Below are 21,899 nucleotides of genomic sequence, written 5' to 3'. Positions count from 1 at the left end.
AATCTTCTATTAATGTCTATCGGTGAGAGTTCGAATCCCCGGCTCGGCAAGGGATTTATTTTCCAGTCTGCTTTGGGTTGACTCTCCTAATTAGTCTCAGAACACCCCGGCGTGCACGCATTTACACGATAAAGATTCCAAGTTCCATGCTGGTGAAAATCTCAGAGCTCAGGTAGCATGAACACGAGCATGCAGGAACACGAAAAACATGTGTTGATCTGTACTGTATCAGTATATGGCAACTCACTTTCCCAAGGGAGAAAGCAACCCAAATTTTCATGAGGGTAACCTGAGAGGACGATGTATTCGATCTTACCTTACCTTTCCTTAGATTACATTACCAAATATGTAATTAAAGGTGGTCGTCTACATTTTTGGTTCTTTACATTTAGTCAAGTTTTGACAGGTAGCGCGCTGGATTTGTATCCAGTTGGCCGCTGTCAGCGTGAGTTCGTCCCCACTGACGTTCGGCGAGAGATTTATTTCTCAGAGTCAACTTTGTGTGCAGACTCTCCTCGGTGTCCGAACACCCCCGTGTTTACACGCAAGCACAAGACCAAGTGCGCACGAAAAAATCCTGTAATCCATGTCAGAGTTCGGTGGGTTATAGAAACACGAAAATACCCAGCATGCTTCCTCCGAAAACGGCGTATGGCTGCCTAAATCAGTAAATGGCGGGGTAAAAAACGGTCATACACGTAAAATTCCACTCGTGCAAAAAACACGAGTGTACGTGGGAGTTTCAGCCCACGAACGCAGAAGAAGAAGAAGTTGTGAACGTTTGAAAAAAGAAAAGCCCGGAAGCAGGGTCACGCAGGGTCATTTTCTGATTCAAAAAGCATAAAATATGTTATATTCGGATTAAAAACAAGCTCTGAAAATTAAAAATATAAAAATTATTATTAAAATAAAATTTCCGAAATCGATTTAAAAACAATTTCATCTTATTCCTTTTGGGTTCCTGATTCCAAAAACATATAGATGTGATATGTTTGGATTAAAAACACGCTCAGAAAGTTAAAAAGAATAGAGATAAAGAAAAGCGTGCTATCCTTCTCAGCGCAACTACTACCCTGCTCTTCTTGTCAATTTCACTGCCTTTGTATCGAGCGGTGGACTGACGATGCTACGAGTATACGCTCTTGCTGTAAAAATGCAGTGAGTTCAGTTTCATTCTGTTAGTTCGACAGCTTGACTAAATGTTGTAATTTCGCCTTACGCGACTTGTTTTCACTTTTTCGTCTGGTAGACACTCGGTTTGATGTGTTTATACATATTCGTGTGTACTTACATGCTTACATACGTGTGTGTGGGTGTGTGTTTGGTTATTCATGAGTAGAATTCTTGTCTAAACTTTTTCACAGAACAACACTATCTCAGATTAAGACTAAGCTGGCGTGAAGGGGCCATTGTTTGTATAACTATTCATGTTAGTTAAAAGTGCTCATATACATGTATGTTTAAAAGGACCCGTGTGCATGATTTGTGTCTTAGTTGAGCTCATAAATACCCCTGAGGAAGGCGCACATGCCAAAATATTAGGATAAACAAAGCTCGTTTATTGTTTTCTTTGCCTTCTCCTCTCAACGTATATATATATGTATAAGAACTGTGTGTGTGTGTGTGTGTGTGTGCGAAGGCCCGCTGATCGCTTGAAGGGACGAGACAGTATAGCGCAGTTGCGTTAAGCCCTTTACAGTAAACACCGGATATGACATCATCAAAGACATCAAAAAACAAGTCGCGTAAGGCGAAATTACTACATTTAGTCAAGCTGTGGAACTCACAGAATGAAACTGAACGCACTGCATTTTTTCACAATGACCGTAGTCCGCCGCTTGTGCAAAACGGAGTGAAACTGACAAGCCTGTTCAGCGCGGTAGTGGTTTCGCTGTGCTGCATAGCACGCTTTTCTGTACCTCTCTTCGTTTTAACTTTCTGAGCGTGTTTTTAATCCAAACATATAATATCTATATGTTTTTGGAATCAGGAATCGACAAGGAATAAGATGAAATTGTTTTTAAATCGATTTCGGAAATTTAATTTTGATCATAATTTTTATATGTTTAATTTTCAGAGCTTGTCTTTAATCCAAATATAACATATTTATATGTTTTTGGAATCAGGATATGATGTAGAATAAGATGAATGTAAATTTGGATCGTTTTATATAAAAAAAAATTATTGCAATTTTCAGATTTTTAATGACCAAAGTCAGTATTTAAATTTTAAGCCTCCAAGCTGAAATTCAATACCAAAGTCCGGCCTTCGTCGAAGATTGCTTGGCCAAAATTTCAATCAATTTGATTGAAAAATGAGGGTGTGACAGTGCCGCCTCAACTTTTACAAAAAGCCGGATATGACGTCATCAAAAGTATTTATCGAAAAAAAGAAAAAAAACGTCCGGGGATATCATTCCCAGGAACTCTCATGTCCAATTTCATAAAGATCGGTCCAGTAGTTTGGTCTGAATCGCTCTACACACACACACGCACAGACAGACAGACAGACACACACACACACACACATACCCGGGAAGAACGGTCTCTTTAAAAGCCTTCCGCATTTGAAATTAGCATAATGTCGCCTTTCTCCAATGAGCTTCAATCTGTAGAGTACACATCTTACGAGACCTCGTGGGTTCGAGTCACCGAGACTAGAATAAGCAGACGAGACTGAATAGAAGCTTTGCAGAAATACTTTTCGAGTGTTTGGTCCTCAGCCTGCTTACATATTACACACAAGGGAAACATGAAACATCTCACCGGGTAGCGACTCTGGTCACGGGTGATTCGAAGAAGAAAAAAGTCGTCTGCTTGTATTGTGGCGAGACACCCAGTCTTCCATTTGTTCAAACGATACGGGTACAAGAGGGAAATTCCCCAAACGTGAACGTGTGCATCTTCTCTTAAGATTTCAAAGACAAGGGAAAATTTCAAAAACTTGCAACATTGGGGAAAAAACGAGAAAAAACACGAACTGTGCATTTATTGCGGTATGTACATTACAGCTTGCACACATAGTGGCAATAAAAGAGAGAATTTCAAAGGAAGAGAAACTTCAAGAAGTTTGACAGCTGGAAATCCGAAATGTGCATCCTCTGCAATCTGTGAGTACATTTTGTTACGTGCGTGATGTAAACAAACTTTAACACTTTCTACCCCACCTATGTTGACCAAGTTTTTTTTAGCCGAGACCACCTGTGCTGAAGCAAGTCACTCAGAATTATAGTAACTGTGTAGTAACTGTGTATCAACACGCTGGAATGCAGGCCTTAGATAGACGTTACAGGAAGCGACTGAAGCTAACAGACTGAGCGGATACATCCGTAGCTGGTCAGATAGAGCCATATGAGTGGGTACGAGTATGTCCGTACCTGGGAGACAATGAGTTAAAGGAAAGAACTATAAAAAAAAATATTAAAAAAATAAGAAGGCATTGTCTTAAAGACTTATCTATTTTTCTTTGCCGGAGATAGCTTTTATGAGACCTGAAACCTGGATCATTTTGTTTTTCATTGCATTGATTAAATGAAGTGCAATGACAATACAGTATTCTTTCCGCTGTTGTTGGGATCATTGCTTCAATACTTTAATAACCAGGTAAAATTAGTATTTCGGTGTTCAGTCAAATGTTAAAGTTTCTACCACAGACATACATACATACATACATACATACATACATACATACATACATACATACATACATACATACATACGCACGCACGCACGCACAGACAGACAAAAGTTCGCATCGCATAGGCTACACTTACGTGAGCCAAAAAACGATCGAAATGTGAATGTGAAAATACCCGATCAATAGTAACAATAATTATCATCTTGTTTCCGAAGAGAAGAAGGACTGGAACCCATGTGGCAGAAGAACCTTTACTTCATCATTAAAGTATATAAAATGCTGTGAAGAACAAAAATAAACGTCAAAACTCTCAAAACTATAAGACGTTGCGGTCACAGAGGGACAACCTTAAACAAAAGACAACAGTGACACTATCAGAATCAACAACAACAAAATGAAAGACAGTGACAACAACAATACGACTCTGTCCATCATCATGAAGAATCCATCTCCCACAAACGGTCCCAGAAAAAGGACCGAGTCCCGAGAAGTGCAGGAAATTCGTGTCGTCATCAAAGACGATGACGACGTCAACGTGGAGTATGAGGATAATGACCACGTCATCTACCGCGTCCATGACACGCCGCCTGTGTACATGTGGCCAGTTTATGGAATGCAGGTGAGTTGAACAGGTATTGATACTTTCTTCTTCTTCTTCGTCGTTCATGGTCCTAAACTCCCACGTTCACTCATGTTATTGCACGAGCGGATATTTACGTGTATGGCCGTTTTTATCCCGCCATTCAGGCAGCATACGCCGATTTTGGGGGAAGCATGCTGGGTATAAAACTCCCACGTTCACTCATGTTATTGCACGAGTGGAGTTTTACGTGTATGACCGTTTTTACCCCGCCATTCAGGCAGCATACGCTGATTTTGGGAGAAGCATGCTGGGTATTTTCGTGTTTCCATAACCCACCGAACTCTGACATGGGTTACAGGATCATTTCCGTGCGCACTTGGTCTTGAGCTTGCGTGTACACACGAAGAGGGATAAGGCACTAGCAGGTCTGCACATTAGTTGACCTGGGAGATCGGAAACATCTCCACCCTTAACCCACCAGGCGGCCGCAGCCGGGGTTTAAACTCACGACTTTCCGATTAGGAGGCCGATGTCTTATCCACTAGGCCACCGCGCCCGTCATTGATTCTTTCGAATTTGTTGCTTTATTTGTTGTACTCAGGGTGCACTATGAGAGCCGTCTTCCTAAGACGAGCCTCTTCCAATTACGCTCCTCGGAGAAAAAGCCATTGTTGGTTTCAAAATGATATGATTGCAGGAAAGAGACTGAATATCCCGACAATGTTTTAGTCGATTTCAATGAGGTAACAAAGTGTTATATCTGTTTTCTGTTTTGGCTGAAACAATTCATTGGGAATACACTAAAAAGGCTCTCGATTCGTAGAAACTATAGAAACAGACACATTAGGTTTCTAAGCAAGAAAGCAGCCACTTTGCCAGTACCATGCATCTTCTTAATCTGTTGAAAATGTTCACAGGGACATGAGTTCCAGTCTAACTTGAGACACACCCTTGCTCCTATGATGGACATATACCTGTATTATCACAGAGGATATTTTCGATATCCCTCACACACACGCACACACACACACACACACACACACACACACACACACACACACACACACACACACACACACATACAACACACACTCTGTCTGTCTGTCTGTCTGTCTGTCTCTCTCTCTTTCTCTCTCAGTCTGTCTGTCTGTCTGTCTCTCTCTCTCTCTCTCTCTCTCTCTCTCTCTCTCTCTCTTTCTCTCTCTCTCTACGTATATGTTTTCACTACGTTACATATACGACGCTTTATATTTGTGTATAATATGTAATGTGTAAATATTCATATGTTGTTGTTTTTCTCTACCTTTTTTTCTACGTTAATATCCGTGTAAATATGTGATTAGATTAGTCCCCTCTCTGGGCGAGGGCTGGTTGAAAAAAAGCTCGTTGTATTGCTTATGCCACAACCCTCGAAAAATAAAATTTGATTTGATTTGATTTGATTTGATCTCTTCCAGCAACCAATCGCCATGCCGTATTAATCCCAGCGAAGCTGGAGGTATCCCGTGAACGCTATTCACGACTTTCCGACCTTGACATTGTAGTGGGGGTCAAGTGGGCGTCGGCATCATTGTCCAATCAGAAATTTTGATGCGCTTCCGCTTCCTGTCCCACCCAGTCTGCGCAAAAGAAATGGCGCAAAACTGTTTGCGCGGAAAAAGGTGATGAAAAAAAGAACACAACCTGGTTTGATAACCAAATGATTGCGATCTTGCATTCTAGCATCATTTAATGTGGAACAACGACACATCTGATAAACAAATAGCCAGTTTGTTACCAACATGAGAAACTAGGGTTTAGAATCGAAGCGGTAAACCCGGACGCTGTTTGTACACGTAAATCCGGAGAAGCTATCGAAGTAGGTGACATGTCGTTTCACTCCGAGTGTGCCAGCACCGGCCCTCTACCCGCCAAACCCCCACTAGGCAGGGAAAGTGGTTCGACCTTGCATGAATGCAGGGCAAGTTCGAGTTTGCTAGCTAAAATTGCTGCTATATAGTGCTTGCCTTGTCTAGATCTGGAACTTTTTCAATTGGATTTTTTCTCTCTATTATACTGGAATAAGTGGGTGCTTTTCTAGATCTAAGCATCGACCGAATTAGATAATGATGTTCCTTGCATTGCATTCTCCTAAATTTGTTATTCTAACCAGTTTGTTTAAGAATATAATTGTTCGTTTTTTGTTGATAAGCTTACAAGATTTTTTTCTTTTTTAAGTAAGTGGTTTCACACGTACAACATGAGACCCACATGCACTAGACAATGGAAGTTGAGGTCCTCGTTCAATACCACAAATGCCAGTATTATACTTCAGACTCCTTTTGGAGGAATGTGTGGGGTTTGGGTGTTGAACTTGAAGTGGCAGATTGTTTGCACAGGTATGAATGTTCGTACGTTCGTACGTGCACGCATGTATGCAGGCATATGTTTGTCAAGCAGGAACATGCAACATTTTGTTGACCGTATGTGAGTGCGTGTGTAATAAAACCAACGACAAACAATACAAAAAGCTCCAGCTCTGCTTCTTCACCAGTCACAGACGCATTGCGTTGTTCAGCTTTCCAGAAATATATTAACTCAGTCAGAACCGGCTTCATGAATATTTTATTTCAGGAAAAAATCAATCGAATCTACACAAAAAAAGGTTATTGCGTTGTTCTGTCTTTGAGACTGTATCACGTAATATTGAGCTACTAGAAGAAACATGTCTGTGGCATAGTTTGACCCAACAGATAGAGAAGTCAACAGAGGTATTCTGCCGTCAGCAGCTTTATTGCTGTTTTGAATTTGATCTTGCATAAATTTATTACATAATTTTGCAACACACAAAGAAATCGTAATTGAATATTTTACGCAAAATTGAATAATTCGCAAACATGTTTGTATGAACAAATATTATTTTAAGAAAATATGAGTGTGAGGATGGACGTATTTTGAGTGAAGTAGCAGAAATTCTTTTTAAGTTCTTTAGCTACATGCACACGTTCTGTTAATTACGTTCTTAGCAGGGAGATCCAGATTAATAATACTGCTGTGACAGGTTGTGGTTTCCATACACACTTTGAATACAGGAAAACAAAAACAAAAACACAGTTAAAAAAAAAATGTGCACATATGATTAAAATATTAAAGTGTACAGAATAAAAGCAAGATATGTACAAAAACAAATCTCGTGGTTCTCTTGTCAAACCCACTGTAGTAAGCACAGAATAGGAGAGAAGATTTTGGAGAAGGTGGCTTAACCTACTGAAGTAAATGATCAAGAGGATTCTAAGCATCCAGTGCTAAAGCTCTCAAATCACAAGACATACACACTTGTTGTGGCTATCCGAACTGTTGATTTAAAAAAACCATACCTACACATTGTAAACATCTATTACAAAATTATATATATTGTATGGATCTGTCTTTGTAAAATATACTGTTCAGAAAATTTTAAATAATCTGCACAAATCTCGTGGTTCTCTTGTCAAGTAGTAGGCACAGAAGAAAAAACCCAAAACCCTGTGTTTTGTCTTGTAAATTATACTTTACTAAATGTGTACAGTATTCTAAGAAAAGAAAAATTCTTCCTTTTTATCATATCAATTGCCTCCCTTGGATTTTATTTGTAAAATAACTCTGAGAAAAAAAGCTTTCTACTTAAAAGCAGTGCAATCAGGAAAATGGGTACAACCTGTGTGTATACCTTTATTCCTTATTCTTTTTATTTAACTGAGGATGTCACTACGCAGTTTTACTGATTTAAAAAAAAATTCGCTTCAAATTATCTCCCTTGAACAAACACTTCTTTTTACAATTAAATTTTGTTTACACGAAGAGGTAGTTTTAAGGGTATATACAAGAAAACATTATTGCAGCCTTAGATGTATTTACATTTGGACTAATTCCATTAAAAAAAAAATTCAAACTATAAATGATAAATCAAAATAAAACAGATTTTGAGGCTGTGCACAAGCTAATAGGATTAAACACGAAAGTCGTACCCAAGAATCGTCAAATACTTTTGCTAACAGCTATACTTAAACATAAGAAAATATGATCTGCATCTCTTGTTATGAAGATGATGGCACTGGTCCACCGAAGTGCATGCCATATATGCTTTACTGTGCGCTCTCCCTCTCAATGGTCTTTCTCTGGCTGACTCGATTCTGAGGAGATAAACAAAAACACATTCAGTACAAGCTGTACAAAATAACAACAAAACTAGTATTACTTAAAGTAGCTGCTGGTTTCTGAGTATTTGATTGAAGGCCCAATCCGACTTGTAAGAAGTTTGCCCGACTGTCGCAGATTTGGTCAGGTAATTGCATGGAGTAAAATCATGCCTCAATTTGGTAACATACAAACTGCAATATTCTAAGGCTGTGAGTGTGAGAAAACATCGGCGCCACTTTTTAAAAACTTTCTTTTTGTGTGTGCGCATGTTTTAGTGCCAAAAATGAATAGGCCGAGTGCTCTCTCTGCAAAACTTGTGTGAAGCTTCAGAGCTCTATCAATGGTTTGAAAGAAAAAACATACTTTTCCATTTTTGACGTTCTTGTTCCCTTCCCTGTGAAATTTACTGTCCGTAGGTTACCGGATTTTGTTAATGTCCGTGAAAACCTCAACTATTCATTGCTGAGTGCCTGGTGATAGCTATCCCCCTCAACGACCTAGCACTGCTGAATCCTGATTCTTCCCATTGTTTGATTCTGTAATGAAATTGTGTAGTTGGTAGTTATGTGAGCTTCTTCTTGGGGTGGGGGGGGGGGGGGTGGGGGGTGGGGGTTATTTAATTATCAGATCACAAAGTAAGACTTCATTGTAATGTGCAGATATTTGTTCAGGTGCCCACCATTTTCTATGTGAAAACATGTTGCTAACTGACATGAACCCAACCATAAAACGTGATGTAGGTGAGTAGCCCATCTAGAAAAAAGAACCTGTTCTAATTCGGAATTAGAACAGGTTCTTTTTTCTAGATGGGCTACTCACCTACATCACGTTTCATGGTTGGGTTCATGTTAGTTAGAAACATGTTTTCAAATTCTCATCAGGCAATCACGGCTGACACTAAACACAGAACAGGTGGGATAGACATAATTCAATCTACTCACCTTCCTTGCATTGTGAGACTGGCCATATGAATCTGCTGAAGTAGTTCCTGCACATATTTAATCAAATATTCATCTTAATAACGTGTTAATATCGCTTGTTCTAGCAAATCAAACTTGACAGTTTTCTGAAGGTTTGCACAATTTAAGAGCTTGCCTGTCCCCAATCATTACAATAAGAAACAACATCTAGTATGCAAGTATTTGCAGGGTATGAAGGTTTTAATATAATGTCGGTTCTTCTGGGGGCATGGAGAAACACCTTACACAACAAATTTCAAACAATTGAGGTCACACCATAGGTTTACTCACAAACAAACAACAGCAATACAATAAACAGTCTGCAAACGCCTACATGTTGTCTACACTAGGTATAAAGAAACAAAGAAGCACATGAAGACGGGCTTTGTCAAGTAGACCATTATAGCGAATGAGCAACAGCTGATGATCCAGACCACCAAATTGACATGATTTCCCCTTATTCCGTTTGTGATTGTAGTCATATTGACGATGCATGACTTCAATTTTTCTAAGTAAGTCTCTTGGTGCGTTTACGGATACATTCATTGTCACAATTACGACATGCTAATGTCTAACCTGGGTAAACTTCAATTCATGACTTTTTTTTAACTGGCATAGACATTATGAGCATACCAGAATTATTTTCCTGTTAGACTGTCTTCTTCTTTTTCTTCTTCTGCGTTCGATATTCATGGCTGTCATATCGTCTGGTCAGTGGCTGCCATGAAGTCTGCATAAACCAATTAAATAAATAATTAAGGAAAAAAACCACCCTTACATCATAATAAATCAGAACCATCAAAACCACCCCCCACCCATCCAATAAAACCTGCATACAAAAACACTTCAAAATAAAAAAATGAAAACATTTAATTCCACTTCAAAAATATAAAAGTTGTTATGTTTTATTTTCATTATCTCTTTACACACACAAAAATTGCTGTGCAAATCTTTTTAAAAACATCAATGCCCGAGACACCAGTAACCTGTTTATGTTGTTGACCTTGTGGCTTTTCAGTTTAAGAGGTTGTTCAAAAAACCGTTTCCCTGGAATCTGCACTATGATAACCATGAATAATACCGTAGGGATAATATTACATCACCAAGACCTAAGAAATCACACCAACCGACACTCCTCACCCTTATTTCACCCACTATGCCATTTATTGTTCAAAATGCCCCCAGGGGTTATGGACTAATAAAAAACTTGAAACTTGAAACTTGCCAACCCAAAGACTGGAAAATAATCATCAAATACAGAATGAACAAAAATGCTTGATTTCATTTCTTCAATGATATTAGTTGAAAATCTTCATTCTTCATAATAATGTTATTGGCATAATGTGTAATTGCCACAATTTACAGAGTTTTATGAAAAAATGGTGCGATAAAAACCAAAGGGAAAACATTTGTTCATATGTATACTGATACCTTCTTTACCTTGTGGCTTGTGTGCCCCAGGTTTAGGAGCTGCTCAAACGTCCATTGCTCCTCAGTCTGCAAGAAATTAAGCGATGGCCTGAAGGAGAATGGAAAAAAATCCTTTGTTAGCACCCTGTGTTTGTGTGTGTGTGGGTGTTTTAGATAAATAGGCAGGGTGGGGGGGGGGGGGGTGTGGGTGTGTGCAATAGGTACCACGCCTAATGCAGTCTGCAAAACAAGTGCAACACTTCTACAGAGCTTTTATGATACAAAGCTTCAAATAAGAAACACATTACAATCAAATGAAAGCTGAGCCTGTCATTGCAAAATAAGAAGGAATATACAACAATCCAGTGGCATGTAAAATATTGTTCCTTCAGAAAGATGGCTCTGACAGCAGAAACAATTTAACTTGAAGTTTGAGTCAAAAATTATTTCTCTACATTAGGCCTAAAAAAAAAATAGGTGTGGTTACGGTAACCCGACCTACCCTATTTTTTGGGGCCGACCCTATAACTTTTTATTACATTTGTCAAAAAAATACCCAAAACAACAAGTAAACGAGTGCAGAAAACGCAATGAAAGCGAAAGCGCCCGAGTCGCACACTTATTTCCCTGTCAAGTAGGTTTAATTTGTACACATTAGAAAAAAAAGTTAAAAAAAAAAAAGTGATTGCCTACCTTCCTACCCTATTTTTTTTGGCTATGTTACCGTAACCACACCTATTATTTTTTTTGGCCTTAGCGAACGTAGGTTACTTGCAGTTATACCCCTCACACATGAAATATTCACAGATTGAATAACAGTTTGTTCCCAATGTTGCTTCCGTGTATCGGTTAGATCCATCTCGGTTAGATCCATCTGCAGAGTACGGATTGTCATCCGTTTAAAAAGGAAAAACAATCAGAACTTGTCATCAGTGATCAACCTACCTTGCAAGAGTGGGGTGAAACACTCACTTCCTGCCAACATGTCTGCAAAAAAAGGAAACAATGCCAATGAAAGCTTAAAATGATTCTTGTGTTCAATATGTGTACACGTGCTTCATTTCTGGGGTGAAAGTGTAAAATATATCGATGGATTGATAGAACAATATAGCCTCAAGTTCACCGCACCAAAAAATACTTATCAATCAACATTGTCATCACTCGATCAGCTATTCCATCTCTTTCATGTGTGTGTGTGTGTGTGTGTGTGTGTGATGGTGTGAGCGTGTGTGTGTTTGTGTACGTGTGTGTGTGTGTGTGTGTGTGTTTGTGAACAAGCTTTGAAAAACGTATGTTTACCTTGCTCTAGATCTACTGATTTTCGTAGGCGGAGACTTCTCTGCCGTGAGGGCGGCTTCGTTTCCCTGGCAGAATTCAACATCTTGTACAGATCTGCTGGTGATTTTCTTTTCCTCCTCTTCGTGAGTCACTTGATCCACAGATTTAACGAACATTGAATGTTCTTTTAGTTCTTGTGACGGAAGTACAATCAAGGAATTAAGTGGGCATTCCTGAGTCCTCTGCTGACTTCATGTCCACAAAGTAAATCGCACAAACTTGCAGGGTTTGAAGGGTAGTTTATTACTTTGAAGAAGAACAGCTAGTCGTCGCTGCCCGTTCAGCATTCTTCGCGCGACAGTTTTGCAGAGGAAGGCAATGCAGTTTTTTTCCCCTGCTGAATGTTGCCAGGGTGCACAAACTGAGAAAGCATTCCCGATTTTCCACAATGTTCTACTTCTGCAGAGTCTTTTGCACAACATGATTTATAACTGCCAGTGTACGTCTAATTCATGATGCCTACCTGACAGCTGGGTCAAAAGTTACGTTCTAGAAAATATTCGAACTAAGTTCCAAACAACTCGAAGAGCAGACATGCAACATGTGGGATTTGGGCAAGCGGAAACGCCGTAGATCTAATGTCATTCAAGGGTATCGTAATGTTGGAATGTCAAGGCCAGTTTTTGACTGGTTTTGAACTGAAGTTGGGCTCCGAATGGAAATAAACACTTCCTCCAGCTGCGCGACCCATCGATAACAACAGTTGGAACTGGTAGGATGATGAACAGGTCTTGTGAACTGGCTACACACTGTTACGGTTCAAGTATAAGTTCAAAGTAAACACTCAACTGAGGCGGCAGGTAATGGCCAAATATCACTCTTCTGACAAAAAACCGCAAATGCTATGTTAAACCGGAAAATACGTAAACCGGAAAAGGAAGCGCATCAAAACCAAAATGGCAGCCCCCATGAAATTCGAAAGGTCACGGAAACAAGTCGTGAATACTGTAATCGATTTGAGAAATGTGCATACCGAATAATACATGATAAAGAAGGATTCTTTGTGCCCGAAAATGGGCCACAGTTGGAGATGGAAGTTCACCAAAAATTGGGACCATACTAACAAAAATACGGTGGGTAAAATTGGCGCCCCCATTTTTTGAGCAAACGCCACCCAAGGCCGCTTTGGACGGGTAGAAATTCCGTAGTTTCCAAGTCTATGGATAAAGCTCGCGTAAGAAGAATACGTCACGGTCGAAAGTCTTTGACGTCAATTAATGCATCATGACGTCATGCCTCCCTGTAGTCTTTCTCTCTCGCGCGGTGTGTGTGTTTGTGTTCATTTTGTGCACATGTGTTAGTGTTACTGTTTGTTTGTGTGTGTGTGTGTGTGTGTGTGTGTGTGTGTGTGTGTGTGTGTGTGTGTGTGTGTACCCATGTTTCCACAGGTTTGGTTGCCTAAATCACCATAAGGCAACTATCCACACGTGGATGGCAACCTAAACTCTGGATGGCAACCTAATTGTGTGGATGGACGCTTCATTTAACACCGTTAAATTGACTTTTTTGACGGAAAGAATGTCATAACAATGTTCAAACCGACATTCTTTCCGTCCTCTATAGGCGACGAAATAGGTCAAATTTTGTGCATTTTTTAGTGCAAAATTCTTCGATGCCGGAGCGAGTACTGCACCCAGTGCTGTTGTAGTGCAAGTGCACTAGAAAGGCACTGCACCCAGTGCCGCCTCTTAGGTAACCATCCACACTTTAGGTATGTGTGTGTGTATTTGTGTGTGTGTGCGCACGCGTGCATGAGTCTGTACTCGTGTGTGTGTGAGTGTGTGTGTGGTGTGTGTTTGTGTGTATTTGTGTGAGCGCACGCGTGCATGCGTCTGTACTCGTGTGTGTGTGAGTGTGTGTGTGGTGTGTGTGTGTGTGTATTTGTGTGTGTGTGTGTGTGAGTGTGTGTGTGGTGTGTGTGTGTGTGTGTGTGTATTTGTGTGTGCGCACGCGTGCATGAGTCTGTACTCGTGTGAGTGTGTGTGTGTGGTGTGTGTGTATTTGTGTGTGTGTGTGTGTGTGTGTGTGTGCACGCGTGCATGAGTCTGTACTCGTATGTGTGTGGTGTGTGTGTATTTGTGAGTGTGTGTGTGTGTGGGTGTTTGTTTGTTTGCTTAACGCCCAGCCGACCACGAAGGGCCATATCAGGGCGGTGCTGCTTTGACATATAACGTGCGCCACACACAAGACAGAAGTCGCAGCACAGGCTTCATGTCTCACCCAGTCACATTATTCTGACACCGGACCAACCGGAGTGTGTGTGTGTGTGAATGTGTGTGTGCATGAGTTTGTGTGTATGTTTGTGTGTGTATGAGTGTGTATATGTGTTTGTTTGTAAAGGTGTGTGTGTCCGTCTGTCTATGTGCGTATTTGTTTGTTTGTTTCCATAATTATCAGGGCGGTGCTGCTTTGAGATATAACGTGCGCCACACAAAAGGCAGAAGTCGCAGCACAGGCTTCATGTCTCACCCAGTCACATTATTCTGACACCGGACCAACCAGTCCTAGCATGCACTAACCCCATAATGCCAGCCGCCAGGCGGAGCACCCACTAGATTGCCAATTTTAAAGTCTTAGGTATGACCCGGCCTGGGTTCTGACCCACGACCTCCCGATCACAGGGCGGACCCCTTACCACTAGGCCAACCGTGTATGTGCATAAGAGTGTGTGTATTGTGTGTATGAGATTTGTGTGAGTCAATGTGTGTGTGTGTGTGTGTCTGTGGGTGTGTGCGTGCGTACATGCGTGCGTATGTACATGTGTGTGTGTGTGTGTGTGTGTGTGTGTGTGTTTGTGTGGGTGTGTGTCTGTTTGTATAAGAGAGAAAGAGAGAGAGAAAGAGAGAGAGAGAGTGGGTGGGTTGGTTTGTGTTTGTGCGTGTGCGTAAGTGTATGTGTGTGTGTATGTGTGTTTGTTTGTAAAGGTGTGTATGTCCGTCTGTCTATATGTGCGTATGGGGGTGTGTTTTGTGTGTACAGTGAAGTGTGTGTGAGAGAGTGAGTGAGTGCGTGTGAGTGAGTGTGTACGTGTGTACGTGTGTAACTTGGGTGTGTGTGTGTGTGTGTGTGTGTGTGTGTGTGTGTGTGTGTGTGTGTGTGTGTGTGTTTGAGAGAGAGAGAGAGAGAGAGAGAGAGAGAGAGAGAGAGAGAGAGAGAGAGAGAGAGAGAGAGAGAGGTTTGTCTTTCGCTGGGGTATGCAGTGCCTCGGCGTTGCACATCTACTTAATTTGTGGCTTGTTTTTTGGCAACTGTGTGTAGCGTAGAGGAGAAGCTGGCTTGGTCCAATTATCAATCAATCAATTAATAAGAAGCTTATATCGCGCGTATCCCGTGGGTACTGTTCTAAGCGCTTGTCGAAGAGCTATCAACACAGGACTAACAGGAAAAAAATAACATCTACAGACGGACATAAACCCTATCACACACTAGCAGACCCTAATAAACATACAACAAACAACTGTTTAACAACAATGTACACATCAATAGCTAGGTCCAAACAAAATAACATTAAGCACACACAAAACACCTCTCACAGAGCACAACATAAGGATGTCATTTGGGGCGCAACACATCGCGTCGAACATGAAAGTCACAGCCAGCTACGGGAAGAACTGAGTCTTCAACCTACTCTTGAACGCGTCAAGAGAGGGGCTCTGGCGAAGCTCCAGCGGCAGGGAGTTCCAGACGGAGGGGCCCGCGGAGGGGAATGCACGCTGACCAGCAGATGCGAGTTTCGAACGAGGTATGTGAAGGCGGAGTGGGTCAGCAGCAGAACGAAGGGGACGGTCGGAGGGCTGGGTGTACAGGTCCAGGGAGGATTGAAGGTACTCAGGAGCCGAGTCGTTGAGACACTTGTAGACCAGAGTGGACAGTTTGTAGGAGATTCAGGTGTTGACAGGGAGCCAGTGCAAGGAACGAAGTAGGGGGGGGGGGGTGTGATGTGATCTCGCTTCCTCTTCTTCAACACCAGCCTGGCAGCAGCGTTCTGGACTCGTTGTAGGTCATGAATGGATGAGGCGGGGAGGCCAGCCAGAAGGGAGTTGCAGTAGTCCAGTCGACTGAAGATGAGGGAGACGACCAGCTTCACACAGGCATCAGGGGTGAGGTAGCGACGGATGGAGGCGATGCGTCGTAGGTGGAAAAAGCAGGTCTTGGTGATGAAGGAGATGTGTGTCTGCATGGAGAGAGTGGAGTCAAGAAATTATATCTGTGTAATAGTAATTTGTGCTTTGTTTCGGAATCTGTGTCTTGAAGGTGTGTAGCGTAGGGTAGATGCTGGTTCGTGAAGTGTCTCTGTGTGCCGAGTAGAAGCCCAAAAGGACCCTTTCCTGATAACACTCACGTAAGGTGCGATCTGGAAAAGAAATACTGCTGAGTTCTCTGATAAATTGTGAGTGTGGTAGTCTACTACAAACTCCATTGATTGATTGGTATCCTCAATTTCAGTTAGAATTGGATTGTTGTTGATTTTATTGTTGTATTTTCTTTCACTTTTTTCCCTTTTCACGGTTTTCTTTTGTTTACAGTTATTCTCTATTTTTGCTACCCGTGGTACCTGTTCTGCAAAAGTGTTCTTGTGTGTTGGAATTACACTGAGGTTTTTTTAAACTCTCTGTGGCGGTTTTCATCACAGACAATTTAAGTGCCTTGGTAGACACTGACATTTGCTTTTCCTTTTTCTTGTCCGGTTTTACTGTGACAAAAGGAAAATACTTTTCTCTGATCTGACCTACATCGTGACCTTATTATGCCGTTGGGTGATTCTACATCTGGCCTTCGTATAGGACACCTTAACGTTTATCATTTGTTTAACAAAGTTCCAGATGTGTACTTAATATTAAACCGACCAAACAAGCCAATTCATTTGTTTGGACTTAGCGAAACTCGCCTGGATTCCAGGATCGACGACACCTCTATTGACATTACTAACTATACAATGTTAAGACGCGACAGCAACCAGTCTAGTCATACGGGACTTGTGCTTTACGTCCATGACAGTATTGTGAAAATCATAAGAAGGAGAACTGATTTAGAGTCAGAGAATGTGGAGTGCATCTGGACGGAGATAAAACACTCTAAATCTCCTTCTGTGTTAGTGGGGCATATATATACACTTGCATGGATTGACGATTTTGTGCGCATGATGGACGACGTTAATAACTGTAATTCTAACATTCTCCTCTTAGGTGATTTTAATTCAACCGCAACATGCATGGTCTTCTACTACATCACTGTAATGCGTAATGCTTTAATTTGGAGAGAAGGAACTCGTTTTTAGATAAGGTTTTGGTAACACGGTTGAGGTGGGACTGCCACTTTAATTAAGCGTCTATTGTGACCCCGAGAACACGATGGCTGGTTGGGTGACTCATTTAAACTAAAATGAAGATTCAGAGGAGCGAGTTGGTGTTTCTGTCGTGTTGTGATCACCATGCATTTAGTTTTGCCTGGGTGTATAATCATTGAGTTTTGTTTACATCAATCAAATATGTTGTTCAAACTCGTTTGAAGAGAGGTTTCAATAGATTGTAAACTTTTACAGGACGTGTAAAGAACCGAGTCGTCTGCAAAAAGGTCATTAATAACCGTTTTGTCTGATATAGAGGGGTAGATCGTTAATGTAAATACAAAATAAAAGTGGGCCCAAAACTGATCCTTGTGGGACACCGTGCATTAGCCGTCCTATCGAAGAACGGTTACCATTAAGGGAGACAAACTGCGTTCTGTTCGTTAAATAAGAACGAAAAAAAAGGTAAGTATGATGCGTCGCCTTAATAACAAGATAATTTCTTTAACAGAATTGTGTGATCAACAATATCAAACGCTTTCTTAAAATCAAGGAAGACGGCGCCGACTGTTTCCGAATGGTTAATAGCAGAGAGCCATGTATCGCATAGTTTAATGAGAGCTGTGTGACACGAATTTTTAGGGCGAAATCCTGATTGAGATGGAGCAAAAAGACCACGGCTTTCCATGTGCAGAAGCAAGCACTTTTGTACATGTTTTTCTAATGGTTTTGATAGAACAGACAATAGCGAAATTGGCCTAAAATTGTTTATGTCGGTTAAGTCTTTTGTTTTGGGAAGTGGAATTACTTTTGCGGTTTTAAATATTTCTGGAAACACATTTCGGTCAATACATAAGTTGTTCGCATACGTAATTGGCTCAACAAGAAAGGGTAACGCTAACTTGAGTAAGGAAGCGGGTATGTTATCGGGTCCCATTGACTTTTTATTACTCAAGTCAGTTATTAGTCGCCCGACTTCGTGGACTGCAATGAATGGGATGTTAAAAGGTTCAACTTCTTTTATATTGGCCTGGCAAAATAATTGAAGAAATTGTGGGCATTCATACTCGCTTTTGTCATTTTCCCTATAGGTAGACTCCAAAAGCTTACTAGGAAGAGATAAAAAAAATAATCATTAAAGGCACTGGGTGAAATACCAACCGAAGTTGAATGTTGTCGGGTTTTTGATTTTGCAGTTACTTCGTTTATTGCTCTCCATAAGGAAGCGGTATCTTTCTTCTCAGAAACAAGTTTATTAAAATAATGCCTTTTGGCCCGGCGCACGAGGTCTAAGACCTTATTTCTTTGTTTCTTGTAATCAGCTTTTAATTTGTTCTCTTTATAGAAATCGCGAAGAGCCATAGCGTTTATAATGTCTTCATTTAACCACGGGGGAAGTGTGGGGTGCTTAACCCTCTTTTTGCGCAACGGTTCAATAATTGGCAAAAATGCCTCATACAAAGCAGAAAAGGCACTATTTGGACAAGTATGATTGCAAATAACATGAAAGGGCACAGAAGCAATGTCTCGCAAAAAATCCGTCTCATTGAAATTTTTAAAGTATCTGTACTCAATTGTTGTATGGCCCTTCGGCGGACGTTTTGGTAATTTAAAAGACCAAGTGCAAAAAATAGGGCTATGGTCACTTATACTTTCATTGGATACAAACACTTTAGAAACATTACACACATTGTTTGTGTAAATATGATCAATTAACGTTGCACTAGTACTGGTTACTCTCGCAAACATCAACAGATCAAAAGCTTAGCAGCCTTAATTTTTTATCACTTAAAGATCAGTTATTATTTAATAAGGCGCTTTTTATGTTTAAGGTACAAATAAACGAGACCCCACAGTACATGCGATCATTATTTCAGAAAGCAACAGACAGATATGGCTCAAACAAATTAATTTCCCCGCTACCCCGTATTGATTTATATAAAACCAGTTTATCGTTTTCGGGCTCAACAATTTGGAATTCGCTACCATGTGAGATAAAGGGGTCACGCACGATTAAACACTTCAAATCGCAGCTTCGCAAATATCTGTTGTCACGAACAGTTACATTCTGAAGCTGTTTCTAGCAAGAATACATTGCTATCACTAACCTCTATATATTTTGTTGATGATGATAATGATGTCGACGATGATGATGATGATGAGGAGGAGGAGGAGGTTGTTGTTGTTGTGTGTGTGTGTGTGTGTGTGTGTGTGTGTGTGTGTGTGTGTGTGTGTGCGTGTGCGTGTGTGTGTGTGTGTCTGCGTGTGTATGTGTGTGTGCCTGCGTATAAGTCTGTGTGTGTGTGTGTGTGTGCGCGCATAATATATATATATATATGTGTGTGTGTGTGTGTGTGTGTGTGTGTGTGTGTGTGTGTGTGTGTGTGTGTGTGTGTGTGCGTGAGTGTGTGTGTTGTATTGAGTGCGAACGTGATTGCAGGCATGCAGCGCGTGTGTGTGCGAGTCGACTTTTCTTTTCCTTTGTATTATATTGACATACATGTACATTTCAATGTTCTATTATGCATTATGTATTCGTATAGGTAATGTTGTAATTAGTAATAGTGTATGATTGCGATTGACAATTGTCCTTTTATTGTCTTTATTTGTATGTCTTAGTTTAGCAGGGACAGATTGTAAGACTAGGCGTGAGCCTAAAATCTCCATCCTTGAGTAATAAAGTTCGTTCGTTCGTTCGTTCGTTCTCTCTCTCTCTCTCTCTCTCTCTCTCTCTCTCTCTCTCTCTCTCTCTCTCTCTCTTTCTCTCTCTCTCTCTCTCTCTCTCTCTCTCTCTCTCTCTCTCTCTCTCTCTCTCTCTGATTAAACAGATTTTAGTGTAATAACCTTGACAGTAGCCGATGAACATAGGAATTTGTGTCAACTTTTGCTCGTTTCAGCAAGCCTTTATGTGTGTGTCGGGAGCTCTCTCCGTCCCGTTTCTTATCTCCAACTACATCTGTGCCAACGAACTTCCGGAAGTGCGCGCGCAACTTCTGAGCATCACTTTCTTCATGTGCGGTGTGGCCACCCTCCTACAGACCATCATTGGCATCAGGTAAGAACATGACCAATCCAAGGAAAAGACGTAGAATTTAAAGAGAGTATATAACTAAATCAGGCCTGAGCGCTGATAACAGTCTAGTGGCCCAGCTGTTGGTAGCCTAGAGCACCGGGCTTGTGATGCTTGGGTCACAGGTTCGAGTCCAGACCGGACGGCACATGTCAACCGTATGTGATCCCTTACATTTTTCATGTTCCACTTAAGAGACATTGCCTTGGAACGTAAAATACCTTGGTGATTTTGCCAGATATGCATGTTGCTGTAACACCCAAACACACACAGACACCTGGGTAGCGCGACCCTTGTTTGCTTCTAGCTTTCCATTCGTAGGAGCGACCCGAATTTCACGGCAATGGAATGATAAAGTAATGAAAATGAAAACAATTTTAAATGGAATAATCAATGCTCTCTCTTACTGTTGTAATAATGTAAGCGCTCCAATTACGTCCCTTTCCTATTAAAGCTCTATGTAGATGAGCTCAATTTTACACAAGTGATATTTTAATTTTTAGCAAGACATTTCAAAATAGAAGTTCATTTCATTAATAAATGCCGTTTAACAATGTATTCCTGGCCTGCACAAAAAGAATTAGGAATAATTGCCCAGATTTATTGTCCACGCTTAGTACATTGCAAGCATTACAGAATGCATAACTCGCATGGATAAGACATGGATTTAAAAGCAGAAAATCGATACCTATGGTCGCTGCTGGGAGTAAAATGTGGTGTTATAATGCATGCACCTTGTCTCACCGAATTGTGTCTACATCTTATTCCGCTGCGTACCGAACAATGAATATGCAAACCGCCGTGAAAGGCCAACGGCGTGCTATTGTTATGCAGAAATCCAAAAGTACGCAGACTGCTAACGTTCCAAAATTCAGAATTAAAAAACCCAACGGCATCGCCTTACCAGAGATCGGACGAAAAACATTTAAGATAAGTTTCATTCATTTCATATAAATTGTTCGTTTGTCTGTCCACTATTAAAACAACCATTGTGAATGTTTTGTTTTGTCAAAAAATAAACGTTCCAATCCCTAATCTTTTTTCATCTTTTTTAAAATATCTTTTGTTATACAGGCGAGAAGGCTTTAGCTTCATTGTGACATTGCAACGTATTATATTTATCCAGATTATTTTTGGCAGCGCTCCAGGGCCGCTGTTGACAAAGTATATCTTTTACAGTCGTCTGTGCGGGTTGTTCAACATTTTTTTTATGTTTTAGGGTCTTGCAGACACTGTTTTCCGAAAAGGAAATTGCGATTAAAGCGGATGTTTCTCCACACACAAAAATTTCTGATGTTAAACGTCACGGCAAACAAAACAGTATTTTGGCTTCGGGGGAGAACGAATATTGTCACAAACGCGAAAACTTCGGCTTTGCACCGGTGTCTCTGACTTAAAAGTCTTCTATAAGACTAAACAAGTCGCGTAAGGCGAAAATACAACAAGCTCAGTCGAACT

General features: G+C 40.8%; 2 protein-coding genes and 1 long non-coding RNA gene across 4 annotated transcripts in view; 2 read left to right on the top strand and 1 right to left on the bottom strand.

The window, feature by feature from the left end:
* LOC138982295 (uncharacterized) overlaps positions 1-21,899 on the top strand; it is a 333,833-nt gene that overhangs the window by 110,098 nt on the left and 201,836 nt on the right. The window lies entirely within an intron of this gene.
* LOC138982289 (solute carrier family 23 member 1-like) overlaps positions 3,858-21,899 on the top strand; it is a 30,424-nt gene continuing 12,382 nt past the window's right edge. The window contains exons 1-2 of the mRNA XM_070355546.1: positions 3,858-4,255; positions 20,269-20,426. Coding sequence (XP_070211647.1) covers positions 4,031-4,255; positions 20,269-20,426 — 383 coding nt within the window. The 5' untranslated portion in view covers positions 3,858-4,030. The remainder of the gene's footprint in view (positions 4,256-20,268; positions 20,427-21,899) is intronic.
* On the bottom strand, positions 7,183-12,546 carry LOC138982287 (uncharacterized). 2 transcript variants are annotated; one of them, XR_011460824.1, is made up of 6 exons: positions 12,046-12,546; positions 11,692-11,733; positions 10,777-10,855; positions 9,970-10,066; positions 9,319-9,365; positions 7,183-8,370 (listed from the first exon to the last, which is right to left on the bottom strand). It is a non-coding gene; the product is annotated as an uncharacterized lncRNA (long non-coding RNA). The 2 variants fall into 2 exon arrangements; XR_011460823.1 differs by lacking the exon at positions 12,046-12,546 and having other exon boundaries at positions 11,692-12,023.

Source organism: Littorina saxatilis, linkage group LG12 (genome assembly GCF_037325665.1).
Source record: "Littorina saxatilis isolate snail1 linkage group LG12, US_GU_Lsax_2.0, whole genome shotgun sequence".
Lineage (NCBI taxonomy): Eukaryota > Metazoa > Mollusca > Gastropoda > Littorinimorpha > Littorinidae > Littorina > Littorina saxatilis.
The sequence above is the reverse complement of the archived record's forward strand: the minus strand, read 5'-3'. Positions and strand labels throughout refer to the sequence as shown.